Source organism: Pseudonaja textilis, chromosome 3 (genome assembly GCF_049901715.1).
Source record: "Pseudonaja textilis isolate UNSWEBS1 chromosome 3, rPseTex1.2, whole genome shotgun sequence".
NCBI classification, from domain to species: Eukaryota; Metazoa; Chordata; class Lepidosauria; order Squamata; family Elapidae; genus Pseudonaja; species Pseudonaja textilis.
In genome coordinates, this window is record NC_141992.1 from 86,958,130 (window position 1) to 86,975,108 (window position 16,979).

Genomic DNA, 16,979 nt, shown 5'->3' on the forward strand with positions numbered 1-16,979 from the left:
AAAGAGCTGGGCCTTTTCCAGGGATCATTTTGCTTCCCATATCATCTGTGGTGCAGTCCCAGAAAAATTCAGATTTGGTATAAGGATATGGAGACATATAGTACACATGCATGGCTACCCTCTCTGAAATACCTTTTTTGCCCTTCAGATCTGATATGATGTACCACCAGATATTTGTTTATGTATCTGAAGAACTTATATGGCTTCCTATCTCACATGCTATTCCTAGGGAGCTCACAGTAATTAAGAAAACAACACCATACTGTTCCCACCAAGGTTCTAAAATCATCTTTATTGCTAAATTAAGTCCTATCTCAATGCTTTTGGAGAAGAATCAGGTTTTCACAGCCTTCTGGAAGGTTTAAGGATAAGGCGCCCTGAATTTCAGGTGAGAGGGTATTCCAAAGGGCCAAGGTGGCCATGAAGAAGTTGTGTTCTGAGGTCCCATTGTGTAACAATGTATTTAGGGAAAAGATCTTGAGTTTACATCCTCCGTCCCATCTAATGTATTGGGACAGGAAGACACCCTCTGTAACTACCTGGGGCGTGGCACAAAAATAACAAAGGCATTAAAGTAGATAAATTCCCTTTAATACCTCCAACTTGGCCCCCAATGTCAAGTTATCCTCAGCTGGAGATCAAACTCTTCCAAAAACAGTCTACAGAAGGAAGAAATGCAGTCCGAACCCAAAGTACAGATAAATTAGAAATAAGAAAAAATCAACACAAACCATGTTGAAGTAATTAACACGACAGGCCAGGATAATAAATTGCAGACTTCCAAAAAGATAAAGAAGCACACACAGTTGGGAGGATGCCAAAACCCAGATAAGCCTCGACAAAGATAATGCACACTTTGCTTCCAGCAAGGTGCTATGTGCAAACACCCTTCTTATATCCTGTTCTCCCAGCTGCAATTAATGAAAGGGATCAGGGCCTTTTTCTCTCCTGTAAGCCACATTGGTCCCTTCTCCATTCCTCCCTGCCTGCCCTAGGATGAAGAGGGATGGCCCTGGGTTTTCTCCTGAATGCCTAAACGGACTGTGCCCTTATCCTGTTTCTTCCACAGCCACTGGAGCCACACTCCCACTCCCTGTCAGCTGCTCAGTCAGAATCAGACTCCAACAAGGGCATGACGCCTTCAGTGAGAGGCAGTTCTGCGCATAACCTGGCCCTGTGTCCTCGGGGTAGTGTAGTCAAAATCAAGATTGCAGCCATGACAGTGTGATTGAGGCTTCATCTACTATTTTGAGCTTTTTGAATATACCCTGCAAACACTCCGGTATATCCACCATCCTTCTATTTATTTATTTTACAAATAAGGTGGCAAACATATTCAAAATACCTTCCTTCACTTATTTTCCCGACAACAAGGTTCTGGTGAGCTGAGCTGAGCTGAGAGAGTGACTGGCCCAAGGTCACCCAACTGGTTTTAATATCTAAGGCAATATCTGAACTCATGGTCTGTTGCTTTCTAGCCTGGTGCCTTAACCACTAGACCAAACTGACCCTTTGTTAGACTGCATCCTCCAGTTTTGAAAGCTTTTACCAAAAAAACTTCCCATCCTGGTTTTGTTTTAGGTTTTAGAAGATCACACGGTTCGTCACGTTAAGATTCTTGAAGCTTTGGAGGCCGAAAAGCAGAAAATTGCTCAGGAAGTGAAAATTCTTCAGCAGAGTCGAGGAAATAGAAATAAAGGTACGGTTATAATATTACATAATTACCTGTCTGGTAGTTTCCCATAAATAAATATTAAAGCATTTTAAATAAATAACAAAACTGTTTTATAGCAGAGCTCTGGGACGGACCCCCTTCTTCTGTTTATAATGGGGAAGACAGAGTATAATTTTCTGCCACAAAGTCTAGGACAGGGGTGGGCAATTAATTTCTGTCGGGGGCCACATGGAAAATCAGATCTGCGTTCGAGGGCCGAACCAATTTTATAAAACGCCATTATAAAGGGCCCATAATAAAATGCAGCAAATTATATATAAGAATATTATTTTATGTGTATGTATGTATGTATGTGTTGTGATTGGAAGGTCCAATCCTGTTAGGAACTTTGAATCTGATGACTGTTAGATCGTGGATTGACGTCAGAACCAGGGAACGTTACTCCCTTTAGTTTGATTTGATTGTGAAATGACTGTTGAATTTCAAAAGGGAGTCCTAACAGTTTTGTCTGCAGTTTTGAATGAGAATGTTACAAGGGAGGACATTTGATTTGCAGGACCGGCCTGAACCTTCAACCTCCTCGGCTTCTCAATCAGGTTATCAGCCGGGAACGGCTGATAATAAGGAACTTATGGAGTCTTCAGGTGAAAGTAATAATTTAGATAATCGCTGGGTGGATGTCAGAAGCAGGCGTCTCCTTACGAGAAGAAACCAACGGGAGCACAGGAGGAGGGCAGATCAGTAATTAGACTAATTAGCTGCTGCTCTATAAAAGGAAGAGGGATGACTCTGCACTCTTGTCGGGAACAAATTGTTTGCAAAGAGAACCGAAGACTTTGGCTTGGAGGATTTAAACCTGAAATATCTTGTTGGGACTTGGATTTATTGGGACTGTTAACTTGGACTATCTTGTGGAGGCTGGCTGCGGCTGTTATCAGTGAAGATTCCTGGTTGCTGCCTTTATTTGCGAGGACTGCTGCTTTCAGCCTTATCTGTTTATTTTTGGAAGGTGGGACATAACATGTATGTATATGTATATGTATATGTATATGTATATGTATATATATATACATACATACATACATACACACACACACATATACATACATACATACATATAATATTCTTATATATAATTTGCTGCATTTTATAATGGGCCCTTCATAATATATATATATATATATATATATATATATATATATATATATATATATATATATATATATAATATGTAATATATAATATATAATATATAATATATAATATATAATATATATATTATATATAAGAAAAAGTAACACCACGGCTGCTCCTGCTACTACTTTCCACGCTTTCCAAATGCGAGTCCCAGGAGAGAACAAACAGCAAACGGCGCTCAGGGGCATCCAAGCCCACCTAAAGCTAGGCCGCTGCTGATGGATCCTTGCCTTGCCTTGGTGCCCCGTTTCCCAGCTCGGCAGGTCCTGCTCGGGTGGCACTTTAAAAGCCCTCCTCGCGTACGTGCCCGACGAGCCGCTCACCACGACGGCGGCTCCCAGCACCCGAGCAACTTCCCAGCAACTTGCGGCTTGCTTTTTCCTCTCGGGTGCTCGCGCTTGGCCCCGAGCTGCGCGGCAGAGGGGAAGCCCAGCGGGCGGGCGGGCTGCTTGGAGGAGGCGACCCGGCGGCGCTCCGGCTTCCCCTCCGCTGCGCAGCTTGGGGCCAGGCGCGAGCGCCCGTGAGTTAAAAGGAAGCCAAAAGTTGCTGGGAAGTTGCTCAGGTTTCTGGGGCTTCCAGGGGGCGGGCGGGCTGCTTGGAGAAGGCGAGCCGGCGGCGCTCCGGGTTTCCCCTCCACCGCGCAGCTCGGGGCCAGGTGCGAGCGCCCGCGAGGAAAAACAAAGCAGTAAGTTGCTGGGAAGTTGATCGGGTGCTGGGAGCAGGCTTTTAAAGTGCCGCCCGAGCAGGACTGCCGAGCCGGGAAATGGGGCACCAAGGCAGGGCAAGGCTCCACCAGCAGTGGCCTAGCTTTAGGTGGCTCCAAGCAGCCCACTCCAAGCAGCCCACCCGCCGGGCGGAACCCTTCCCGCTCCTCAGCGGGAAGACGCTCCCGCCTGCAAACGTTGCCTTTGCAAAGTTTAAGCCTGGAAGCCCCGGAAAAAAAGGGGGGATTGGCGGGACTCACCTTCGGAGAGGTCGCACTCGAACGTGATTTCGAATTCCCAGCCGAGGCCTTTGCAAACTTCTTTTATTTCCTACCCCGAGAGCGCTCCACACTGTTTTACATCTTTGGGGCCACACGGCGCAGGGCAATAGGCCACGCCCAGTGATTATTTTTCAGGGTCGGGCCGGATTGGACAGACCAATGGGCCGGATGTGGCCCGCGGGCCGTAGTTTGCCCACCCCTGGTCTAGGAAGTGTGCACAGACTTCAGACCACAAGTAGTTCTCATCAGTAGTTACCATCATTTGTTTAGTGAATGTTAGAGACATAAAACCTGAAAAAAAATAAAGAACTTAACAAATTATATGCTGGTACTCTTATAAATAAGAAATTTACGCTTTAATTTCCAGAGTTGCTAAACCTTTTCAAAAAACATTTTGCAGAACCAAATTGGGATTCTTTGAAACTGTCTATGATGCTCAGAGAGGCCAACACAATCAGCAGTAAACTTGACAAGCACACTGTTTTTTGTAGGTATGTTCTTGACTGAAATATTGGAAGTTGTTCCTTGCATATCTTTTTAATTACTGTAATCTGATGATTGCTTTTAAACAATCAAATTAAAGCCATATTTCAGAGTAGCGTTTGCAGTCCAAATAGTTTCTAAAAATGACTCAAAAAAGTCTTTGCCTATTTTTAAAATGCTTCATTCTGAAATTAAGCACCTAGATAATTTGTTATCTTCTCAATCTGTAAAATACAATTCCCTCCCGCTCCCACCAATTGTCAATTATAAAAGGGGTGGTGTATCAGATGATGGTGGTCACTTTATGTTCTGGGAGTAAGCTTATTATGTTCTTTTATCAGACATGATGTAATGGCTCAAGAAAATGGCCTTCAAGTGCAGGTCCGTAACATCAGGCTGGGTGTTGCAACATACTGGAGCCTTGAGAAATTTGAAGACAAACTGGCTGCAATGAAAGATGCATATGAGGTTTGTTTAAGCAAAAGCTTGAAATGCTTCCTATTGCTTTTATGAAGGAAAGGCAGAGGCGCTTTCAGAATTTGCCTATATGAGTATGATCTCATTGTTTGCCTCTGTAGAAGCGCAAAAAAAGTAGGAACATGCTTTGACACCCAGAAGAAATATTTTAACATACTGTAGATAGCCATTAGTTATCTGCAAGTACAAGTACTGCTCGAATTACAACTGTAATGGTCGTAGGTTGTGACAGTCATCAAGTGGGTTGTCATATTGATCAATCAACCTGACTTTACAACATTTTTGTGGCAGGTGGTTTTGCTGAAAACTTAGTTTTTGGCAAAAATGTAAAATGCAATCATGTGACCACAGGTGACATTGTAAATGTCCTTAAATGTGGGCTGGTCGCCAAGCACTTCAAATTCAGGCATGTGACCCATGGGGGAAGGAGGACCATCAGAACTTTAGAATTAGGTTGTAAATATCTCTGGGAAGGTCTGATATAACTCCAAAGAAGGACTACCTGTAGTTTAAGAGTGTGTGGAAAGAAGAAACATGTACTTTGGTGAAACAGCATTTCAGAAAGAACTTAAGAAGGAAAGAAAGCAGGGCACTGGACAATGATAGAAGTGAGCAAGAAAGATTAGGAAGAAGATGAAGAGCAAGCAGCACTGAACAAAAACCAGATGGAGAATTTAGAAAATAAGATTCATTGAGTGATGGATACCCATGTCCTGGGAATCCAACCAGAAAAAAATTAATTGTGATGGTAAAAGAGTTTCCATCCTGAAATGTTTTTCTCTTTTGTTGTTGTTTGGTAATGTTTAAATGGTTAAACATTTTATAAACCCTACATAAGGATTTTGTTCTGGATATAAATATTACAATTATATATTTTCCAGCAGTGACATTTTTCAGAGAATCACCCAGTGTAGATAAGTGATAAGCTACTTAAAAACTGTTTATAAATGTTGCATTTATGCTGAAAGTTTATTAAAATGAATATATTGCTGCATAAAATAAATATTATGTTAGCTGACTCTTAAAACATTTTATATGTGACATAGTAGTACTACAGAGGGATTGGTCCTGTTACTTTTTCAAAGAAAAAAAAGCACTTTAATCTTATCCAGAAAGACATATTTTTCTAAGGAAAAACAAATCAGACATACCCACGAGCCTTTCCTAAATATCAGTATATACATCTCTTTTATTTTACTAGTTATTAGAATTGTGTAAATCACCTGACTTCAGGAAGGCTCATTAAGTTTCAAAGAAAGGAATGTGTCTATATTCCTATAAATCACCTGAAGGTCTGATCAAATTTATTTAAGGGAAAAAATGCACATTTTATGAGTGCCAGTATGAGCTTGGAGCAAGATGTGTTAACTGAAGTACTTATCTTCAGTAATAGATTACTTTTTAAAATCAGTTACTTATAGGGATCCTGATATGCTGTATATATTGTGGAGGGCAGCCTAGATTTGGAGGTATGATATTGATCAAAGTTCTTCCATGGGTTTTAATCTTTGTGGAAAGAGTAATGAATTTTGAGCATGAGTTTTAAAAATGGTAGGCTGATCCTGCATTTAACCATGTAATCATATCCTAGTAGAAGTTGAGTGTTGCCTTTAGTCTTAAACTGTGGAAATGACCTTCAGGAAAATAAATTCCTTTATCTTCCAGATGAACAGCACTGAGGGAACTGATGAGATTTTTTATGATCCTACTGATGAATGGGAACCTGATTTTTCAAATGCATCCAGTTGTTCCAATTCTTCAAGGAGGTAACTAGAACAGTGTCAAATTATGTATTTCTGGCAATCAAATATCAAATTGTTAAAAATGGAAAAAAAATCAAGCATGCTTCCTTCTGACCAAGTTATAAGTAGAAGTAGAAGCATGTTCCAGAAGTTTCATCCCTTATTTCCCTCCTTGAGAGGGAAATCTCATTAGCAAGAAACAAAATCAAACTTTATTCTGTAAAGAAATAAAAAGGTCAGTTTTTAAAATATTAAATACAGTATTAAAATGCAGACAGTACACCTTTTAAGAATAAAGTCATAGAGCTCTTCAGATTATGAGAACAATAAAAGCTTGAATTAAATTCATCAGAGAATATATTATCCTGCCAGAAGTTGCTGGTCTATTCCAGTGGAAGATTCTGCCAGAATCTAAAGGAGAAAGGTGAGGGAAGTTTCAAATTTATTTAAGGGGAAAATGCACATTTTATGAGTGCCAGTATGAGCTTTGAGCAAGATGTGTTAACTGAAGTACTTATCTTCAGTAATAGAAGGTTACAATATAGATCAGAAAAAGTTACTTTAGTTAATATCCAGCCTGAAGGCTAGGAATCCATTCAAAAACCAGCCTCATACAGAGAAATTGAATTTAAAACAATAGACAACATATTGCACCCATAAAGACAGGGAAAAAATAATAAACGTTGAAATCAACTTCTTGGGAAGTAACCTCACCTAAACATCTGTTCCTCAGATACAGTTTTCCTGGACTTAGTTTTCTTGTTTAGATTCCTGAAGGAGGAATCACAGGAGTTTTTGGGAAGACAGTAAATCTCATTCTTCCACCCTCAGTTCCCAGTTTTTTCCTTTGTCCTCTTCTCTATTTCTGCTTTTGTTTAAAATGAATCCTGATTTTCCTATTTCCAGCATGGAAATTTTGTGTGAGACCTAAAGCCATCCTTCTTGGGAATGAAAATAGGCTGACTGGCATGAAACTGATACTCTGAGAATGCAGACTGGCAATGAATCCTGGCATTCTTAGAAGTGTTACTGGAAACTAAATGTGATCTTTTTTACTTGGGTCTTGTGCAATTTTAGGAGAAGTAGAAGTTTGAGAAAGAGCAAGAGAATCTCTGGGTGTTTGTCTGGGATAAAGGAGAAACTGCACAATTCATGTGTAACAGGTATGTATATTGTAACGCTCTGCCCTTCAAAAGTTGTTTTTAATCACTTTTTATTGTATTGGCCTTCTATTAAAGTCCCTGAAGTTTTAGAAAAGCTTTATGTTTTCTTTGATATATTTTCCCTCTTTCAGCTGATTTTTTAAAACAATTATTAATGTTTTCTTTGATATATTTTCCCTCTTTCAACTGATTTTTTAAAACATTTATTTTGCAGAAGGAAGTCTGGACTAAAAGTAAGGAAAGTCATACTGGTTGTCATGATGCGCATGTTTTCTTTTATCCTAGGCACAACTGATACATTGGCCAATCTGATCTCAGATCCTCCTGAATCATTTGTACCAGGCATTTGTAAGGAACTGCTAACTTCAGCCTTGGATGTGCTGGGACAGGTTCACGAAGAAGAAGAAGAAAGCATGGCGCAAATTCTTTTAAAAACTTTGATTACAATATATACTCGAGTCACTGCTATGACAAAAGCTTATGAACAAGCTGAAGAAAATCCAGAGAACTGTAAGTTCTGCCTATTAAACACAAATCAGATTGGTTTGATTGAAACATAATAAGGAGCGATTAGGTTTTCCCCAATTCTCAATTTGCATTCTAACTGAGGATTTTATCTCTCTGTTTAGTTTTCACTGTTGATCAAGCTGCCCAGTCCTGCAGCATAGCGATTACATCGGCTTTCCAACAATTTGTTGTTTTGACTAACCAGTGGCTGAAGACTTTCCGAAAAAACAGTGAATTTGTAAAAATTTTCAGTGAACTAAGGGAAGATGTAAAACATTTGGGCGGATATCTGCAATTGCTCTTTCAGGTAAGAAATCTTGCAGGTGACCCTTACAAAGATCAGTACTAGAAGTATTGTTTAAATCAATTTATACCCATCACTGGTTTAAATTTAGTTTATGCTATTTTAACTATGTGAATTCAAATGAATGGGGAATATTCAAACCGTAAACACTTCCTCATGCTACAAATTCATCTTCCAGGGTGGCTGTGCAGACCTGTCATCAGTAGTAGCAGAGGCAGAGAAGAAAATAACGCAAATATTGAAACGCCTTGCTAAATACATAGGACATTTGGCAGCAATGACTGGCTCAGAGCTAAGTTTTACAGATGGAAAAGGAGGTGATGAAAGCAATGCAAAGGTAAATTAAGGATGTATGTATTTATGTGTACAGTATATCTGTGTGTGTGCATATGTATACAGGTAGTTCTTGACTTGTGACCAGTCACTTAGCAACAGTTTGAACTTGCAATGGACCTCCCCAGGGCTACTTATGATCCGGATTCTGATAGCCGCCCCACCCCCCCATCACATTTTGGGCGCTCAGCAATTAGTCTCCATTTAAGGTTGTTTGCAGCCTCCCATAATCACATGGCCATAGTTTACAACATTTTTTTTTGCTGGAAATCAGTTCTATACTTTGGTTTTCCAGTAAAAACTGCTCATTGTGAAAAATGGATTTGTTAAAAACTGCTGGGTTTGCTCAATGAGCACAAAAATAAATTTGTAAAATCAGGCATAGTGATCCACCCAGCACTATCTGTGTGGTTTATGCCAGCATATTGCCCCTAAAATCTGGATCCTCATTTTACCAACCTTGGAAGGATGGGAAGCTGAGTCAACCTTGAGCTCCACCAGGATCGAACTTCAGAATTTGCCTGCAATACTGCACTCTAAACTGTGCTTTATGACTGGTATAGCTTACAATCATAATTCCAGGCTCATTTATAGTCGTAAGTTGAGGACTACCTTTAAAAACATGAATGAATGATATGACTTGGTGCCAAGGTAGCTGAAGACTTTCCATCTTCAGAAAGAATTGACTTACCAAATGCAAATTTCTCAGGAAAACTACTATAGGCCCTTCACTTCCATTAAAACTGGGGTGGGGCTAGGGATTGAACTCAGCAGGTGGAAAAAAATTTGTGTTGATTTTCCCAATATTGATAGTGTTCCAGCTGGTTGAGACAGAACTTTTCTTAAAGGTATATTGTATTATTGTATGTTGTTTTAGAAAGGATGTTGGTTTTGGTTCCCTCCCCAATTACCGCTTATTATTTACCTCATATGTTTTATTTTTCCCTGTATGTTTCATGATGTTGCACTATGTTGCTTATTTTATTGATTGTGGCATTGAAATGTGATAGTTTTTTTTAAAATGGTTCTGTCAAATAGCCATGGTGTTGTTTCTATAAATAGGCATTGAATTATTAACTATTGTAAGCATTCATAACTAATAGAAAACTGTAATTGAGTTTTTACTTTGTATTTTTATTTTGTCTTTCTGTTTGTGTCAGAAACAACTCATATCAGATATCTATGATGGAATAGACTTGGGACTGAGACACCTTTTAGATTATATACAAAAAACATGCAGGATAATGCAGAAGGAATTCTCAAAATGGTACCCACAGAATGAGGTGATATGGAAATAAAAAAATTATTTCAACATCTTAAAACTATTTTTTTAAGTCTTCACAAATTTAATATTTTGACAAACTTCACCTTGATTTTACTGAGAATGTCTAGAATACTTTTGCTCTCATATACATAACTGTACCTTCATAAGTAATTCATGATAGAATTTTTTTTGGCCTTATGCCATTTGTTATGCCAAATGAAAACATAACCAGTTCAAAAACATGTAAAAATGCAAGTAGAAAAATATGGACCACTTTGGTGGGAAGGTAATAGCGTTTCATGCGCCTTCAGTGTTTAGTCATACTGGTCACATGACCACGTAGATATTTTTGGTCAGTGCTGGCTCTTTGGCTTTGTAACGGAGATGAGCACCACCCCCTAGAGCTGGAAACAACTAGCACATATGTGCGAGGGGAACCTTTTTATTGATATGCACTACATTGTGTATGATCCTTTTCTCTGTGTGAATTGCAGCTGTAAATGTCTTTTTTCTTATCCACTCAATATATTTATGAGAGATGTTTCCATACACAATCTTTAGTGTATGTAGCCTCCCCTTATGAAGTGTTTATATATCTTGACTTGTCTAACAAAGGGCTACAGATTTATTTATTTAATTTAGGTATAAATCTACTTCTGAAACCCTCCCCCCTTTCCACTTCTGCAGTTCCTCTGGGTGAATTGCAATTTCTGTGGCTGGGCTACACATATTTGCAAAATTATTTGAAAGTACTGCTTTGAACCTTGCCCAAGCCCAATGATATGCATTAAAGCAGCTGAAAACAGGTGCAGCTGTTTTAAAACTCACCTTAAAGAAAGGTTGCTTTAATTGCTCAAATCCTTAATATTTTCTTTTCAGGTTCAGAATCAAATAAAGTACAAAGCGATTGAATTGGCTAAACACCTTGAAGAGATCATGTCTGAGTGTAAAAAAGTAAGTAAAAACTCTACAGGTAGTCCTTGAGTTACAATTGTTCATTTAGTGGCCGTTCAAAGTTACAATGGCACTTAAAAAAGAGTGTGACCATTTTTTTATACTTATGATGGTTGCAGCATCCCCATGGTCATGTGATCAAAATTCAGACATTTAGCAACTGATTCATATTTATGATGGTCGATGTGATCACCTTTTGTGGCCTTTTGACAAGCAAAGTGAATGAGGAAGCCAAATTCACTTAACCATGTTACTAACCTAACAACTGCAGTGATTCACTTAACAACTGTGACAAGGAAGGTCGTAAAATGAGGGAAAATTCACTTAACAAATGTTTCGCTTAGCAACAAAAATTTTAGGCTCAGTTGTCATAAGTCGAGGACTATCTGTATTACATTTTTCATCACAATTTGAAATGAAATTTTTTTCCCACTACAGTTGAAATATAATTTTTCACAATGTTATTGACTCATACATGATGACAAATTCATTCCCCTGCATTTTTTATCCTTTATCCTTTTTAACTATAAATCAAATGACCACAGAAGTTCTATTTAGTGCATTATACTATCTTGATATATACCGGCTTAAGTAGTTCTCAAATACTAACTTGTTTTTTTCAAAAATACTAACTTGTTTTTGCAATCTTCATGAAAACTTTTTATTCATACTGACAGAATGAAGTAAGTCTATTAACAGAAGAAGAATCTGTTGACCAAGAATTAAAGAAGGCACATGATAAAGCTACTGAATTCTTGGAATTACAACATTGCTTAGATCAAGTCCACCAGATGATTATTCATTTATTAGAAGGTATTTACTTATATTATCTGGCAAAACCATTTTGAAAATTATGGCCACAAAGTTGCAAGAATTGATTCAGGGATTCTTTATTTTGTTGTGATGGAAACTGGTGATTATAATCATTATGGTTGGTAGCATAGTCATCCAGATATTTAGATTGAATTTGGCATTTTTATCCATCTATTGCAGGGGTCTTCAAACTTGACAGCTTTTAAGACTTGCCAAGTTTGAAGACCCTTGATCTATTGTGTCCTTCCCAAGAACCTGGGAATAGGCATATACGGTTATGTGATAGTGTTAAAGATATCATTGCAGGATGTAAACTGTTCCAAGTAAAATTGCCTTGTCTAATTGACTGATGGTGATTTTGTTAGTGTTGGCACCATTGATGCTTAAGTGTTGCTCCAGATGTTTTGGGACTGTATCCAGATGCCTACTGGTACTGTCTTTGCTTTCTTTGTCACAGTCATTCTGTTTGTAGGTTTTTATATTTTGTGATTTTCTCCATTAGTAATATTATTATTATTGTTGTTGCTTGGTTGCCCAGTCAGCCACTTTTTTAGACTGGATTTCGCATTTTTATCCACCCGTTGAGTCCTTCCCAAGACCTCTGAGTAAATTCAACTGATCAATAAATAATCATACAGATTTAAAACTTTAGGGAGCATTCTGTGGTCTAACTTGGTTGATCAACTTATATACATTTCATTAGAAGAGCATTGCAAAGACCTATGTTCTCTTTCCTCTCTCCTTTTAAATTTCCCCATTTTTGAAGCAAACAATACATAGCTTTTAAATCCATGTGCTGTAAGATTATATATTGGTTAGTTGAATTTACTCAGAGGTTCACAAACTGAAATATTTTCTGATGAATCTTATGTTTTAAAAACACCTAGATTCATAGAAGCAAAGTGGAGGACACTAAGAGATAAATTAAACAAATGGTTAGTTAATGCCACCTCATTGGAGATTCCAGAGTTAGAAAGTCAGCTTAGGAAAAGGGACAAAATCCCTGTCTCACATACTTCACAGGATTGTTAAGAAAAAGAAGGGAAAAGTAAAAATGTAAATTCTAATTGTAGCAGAATATAAAATGAAAGTTTACTTGATTCAGCCAGTACCAGGATTATATTGGTTGGTTGTGGTAGGTAGGTAGATGAAGCATGGTAGCTCAGAAGGGTTAGGACACAGGGCTGGCAATCAGCAGACTTGTTTTGAGGCCTATTGCTGCCTCGGGGCAGAGTGTGCTCCCATCACATGATCTACCTCCTGCCATCCCAGCAACTTAAAAGTGGGCAAACGTGAGTAGATAAATGGGTACCACTTTGGTTGGCAACATAAAGGGGACATGAAAGGAGCCCTGGGTGCCCCCCCAGGCAATGGCAAATCCTTTCACCACAGAAGCAATACAGAAGTAGTAGTAGGTAGGTAGGCAGGTAGGTAGGCAGGTAGGTTGATGGACAGATAGGTAGGTTTTTATAATTGTTCTTTTCCCTTCCTCTCTTTTTTACTATTTTTGCTTCTATGGCTTTTCCCATTTTAGAAGAACTTGGGAATGTGGGGGAGACTCTAAGAGTTGTACTTCTAGAGAGTATGGCTGAAGGGTATGCTTCATTGGTCTTATAGCAAAAGAAATATGAGATACGAAAACAGATGATGATTAAGCATTTTTGTTCTGCTCTGTGTCACTGTGGCTTTGATTCTAGTCAAGACAATATGTTATGAGCCAGTAAACTGAAATGACTGTGAATTTGTCCCTTTGTCAGGGAGAGCTAATCTGAGTTGGACCTCATCTTTTTTCCCCTTAATGTTGCCTCATAATATTATCTCAACCAATGTTTCCAAATTAGGTATGTTTTCACATTTCAGGATCTCATGTATCAAATAATTTTGGATAGTTATAGCTTGTTCCTAATTCTGTGACCAACATGTATTAATCATTACGATTACCGTATTTATCGGCGTATAACACGCACAGGCGTATAACATGCATTCCCTTTAAGAGGGAAATTTCAGGAAAAAAATATGCGGCGGGCGCAGCGCTGACATCACGTCACGATGCTGCGCCGCCGCTAGGCACTATTGGGAACGGGATCCCTTAAAGAGGATTCCGCTCCCTGGACATCGGCGTATAACACGCATACATCATTTGCCCCCTATTTTCAGGGGGAAAAAGTGCGTGTTATACGCCGATAAATACGGTAACCTGCAAGGAATCTATTTCTACAGTTGCAATAGTCATTTTCTATCTAATTTGCTGTTTTATTCTTGAGTTTGTTTGCTGATATATACACAAGCACCTCTTATTAATTTTATTTCCAGAAATGTAGCTGCTTCATAAAAACCCGGTGTCCTTCTTAAAAAGAAAACTTTACCAAAATAGATGTTTCTACATACAATTATTTACTGGAAGTTTTCTTTTTAAAAAATAACTTTATTGTTGATGTTTGAAGGAGCCCTAAAACGTATTTCCAAATATTGGAACAAATTACAGCCCTTACAAATAGTCATTTCTATAGTTAATAATTGTGCCTTTTGTACATCATTTCCATAAAATAATCTAAGCCAGAAGAATACAAATTATTTTTTTCTCTTTTCAAATAATGCATAAGTGACTCAACTCCTTGATTTTCAATTGTTTTAGACTTGATTTACTTTGTTTTTTTGTTTTGTTTTCTGCAGGTGCCTATAGAAACAAAAGTCCATTCAGATTTCTTATTAAAAAGATCTGCACTCTAACTGGGAATTTTACAGCTCTCTATCAATCACCTATTTTGCCTGTTAGCTCAACGGAGTATCTTCGTCATGAAATTCCACCAGTGATGAACCAGGATGAGTTGAACTCTGTAGCACAGTCACTCATTATAAGTTTTGAACTTGAAGAGAGACAAAATTCATTCCACCTTCAGGATGGTGGCATTCCCAATGTTCAATCTCAAGGAAAACAACCTGTAAGAGGTGAACCTGCAAACTTTGAGAAACGAAAAACAATTCCAAAAAAATGTACATTTGATCTACCCCTGAAAATTTAGGAGAAACTTTACATTGGGTATATCATACACATACCTTGGGATTGTATACAAATCAACTATGGATAAATTATTGCTTTAGATTATGGATCATTCAGAAAGCTATATTTATATACTGTAAAGATTCTATATCCTAATATAGTAGTGTCATAAATGAATAACTCAGGAGAACTGAAATTCAGTTCATAATTGGCTCACATTGCCATTGATTTTCCGGGTTGTGGAAATGCAAATGCATGTGTTTCTCCATATAATGTATGGAAAGTATTGTATGAACGAATTGCTTTGAGGAGATTTAATTTAATTTTCTCACTAAAGAAATAGAGGAAAATGCCATGGAAAAGGGTACTTGATCCACAAATGTACAACCTGGTCTTGTTTTCATTGCAGATGAAATTTAGATAGAAATATCCAATTCAAAATCCAATTCATTCTGCAGGAACATAGTAAATTTATTTTAAATCTCTAAGCTTATATCAAAGAATTTTTCCCTTTTTCTGGAAAATGAGGGCATTGTTATTTAGATTAATGTTGTGCCTTTTGGTATTAACAAGAGGAATATGCAATCTATTTTGCAGTTAAGTCTTTCCTTGACAGCATATTGAGCCTAGTATACAGCAAAATGGATTTGTGCGCAAGTGCGAAATGCACATAGGCCTTACCATTTAGTAGGAATGTCTTAACCCCAATAAAAAGCTAGATTGGAGATTGCCTTAACCTTTGGCTATGGTTTTTAATAGTTTATTGAAGATTGCTTTAAAAAGGAAGCTGGAAAGGTTATACATAGCAATATAGGTCCCAGATGATACATTAGGTAAATATGATGTGACAGTACAGTGATTTAAACACTTCCACACACATTTTTTGTCATCTCAGGGACTAGGATTTTTTTAAAAGGAGGGAGATAGTTTCTGAATAGTCCTTCCTTCAGCTGTTCTTTTTGTAATGCATACACATTTTGAAAGCAAAAATTGTGCTCTGTTTTAATACTGCTCTGTTAAAGAATCAAAGGTTCACCATCAGCTGAAGATCTTAAAAGATTCTTGTCCGAACACAAAGAGAAGTAAAGATAAATTGCTTTCATGCTGGGAAAAGAAATTCAGATTTGATTGAAGTTTGACTATGTACATTATGTTCATAATCATGTCCTGCCTATGTTTTCCACAAACATTTGCACTTACACTTTATGCATGTAAAATGTCTGTAACATTAAAGTTAAATTATAAAGATTTTGCATGTAGTCAGAATTTATAGGAATAAAAAAATGTTTTCTTTCTAACATAACCATCCTTGTACATATTTAAAATGCTGTGCAAAAGTCATATTAAACTACTATATTGAAATATGTGCCTTGGTTTTTGTTCATACATTTATATTTTAGAATTTTTACTTCGTATGGATTGATTTCATCTGTAATTTTTGTAATAGCAGTTCATACATTTATTATCAGGCAGACTGGCATTATGCTTCTGGCTGGGATTTATATCGATAGTCCTCAACTTACAACCACAATTGACCCCAAATTTCTGTTACGAAGCAAGACAATTGCTAAGTGTGTTTTATCCAGGGGTGGGATTCAACCGGTGTTACTACTGGTTTGGTGACTACATTTTGCACGTGGATGTGCGCTTCGCACAGATAAGTGCCAGACGCAAGCTATGCGCGCATGTAAAAAAACCTTAAGCTGTGCCGTCTGGAGAACTGAAAAGCACAGTACACAGGTACACAGCATTTGAAAAGCCTCTTTTTTCCTGCTTTTTCAACGGCTGTGCTGCGCAAAGCAGCTGACGTTGAAAAAGCAGGAAATAAAGGACAGGTAAGAGCCCAGGCAGGCAGGCGAGCCAAACAGCAGTAAACACAGAACCGGTCTGCTGCTCTTCAGAGCTACTGGTTCTATAGAGCCGGGCAAAACTGGTAGTATCCCACCCCTGGTTTTATCCCTTTTTACAATCTTTCTTGCCACAGTTGTTAAATGAATCACTGGAATTAAGCTAGTAACGGTTGTTAAGTGAATCTGGCTTCCCCATTGACTGCTTGTCAGAAGGTTGCAAAAGATCACATG

General features: G+C 38.0%; 1 protein-coding gene across 1 annotated transcript in view; it reads left to right on the forward strand.

The window, feature by feature from the left end:
• KIF14 (kinesin family member 14) overlaps positions 1-16,257 on the forward strand; it is a 48,351-nt gene extending 32,094 nt beyond the window's left edge. The window contains exons 19-30 of the mRNA XM_026700134.2: positions 1,582-1,699; positions 4,258-4,348; positions 4,682-4,808; positions 6,483-6,583; positions 7,637-7,722; positions 8,008-8,232; positions 8,352-8,536; positions 8,712-8,870; positions 10,027-10,149; positions 11,010-11,084; positions 11,762-11,897; positions 14,571-16,257. Of these exons, the coding sequence (XP_026555919.1) occupies positions 1,582-1,699; positions 4,258-4,348; positions 4,682-4,808; positions 6,483-6,583; positions 7,637-7,722; positions 8,008-8,232; positions 8,352-8,536; positions 8,712-8,870; positions 10,027-10,149; positions 11,010-11,084; positions 11,762-11,897; positions 14,571-14,920 (1,776 nt within the window). The 3' untranslated portion in view covers positions 14,921-16,257. The remainder of the gene's footprint in view (positions 1-1,581; positions 1,700-4,257; positions 4,349-4,681; positions 4,809-6,482; positions 6,584-7,636; positions 7,723-8,007; positions 8,233-8,351; positions 8,537-8,711; positions 8,871-10,026; positions 10,150-11,009; positions 11,085-11,761; positions 11,898-14,570) is intronic.
• Positions 16,258-16,979: the final 722 nt, after the last annotated feature.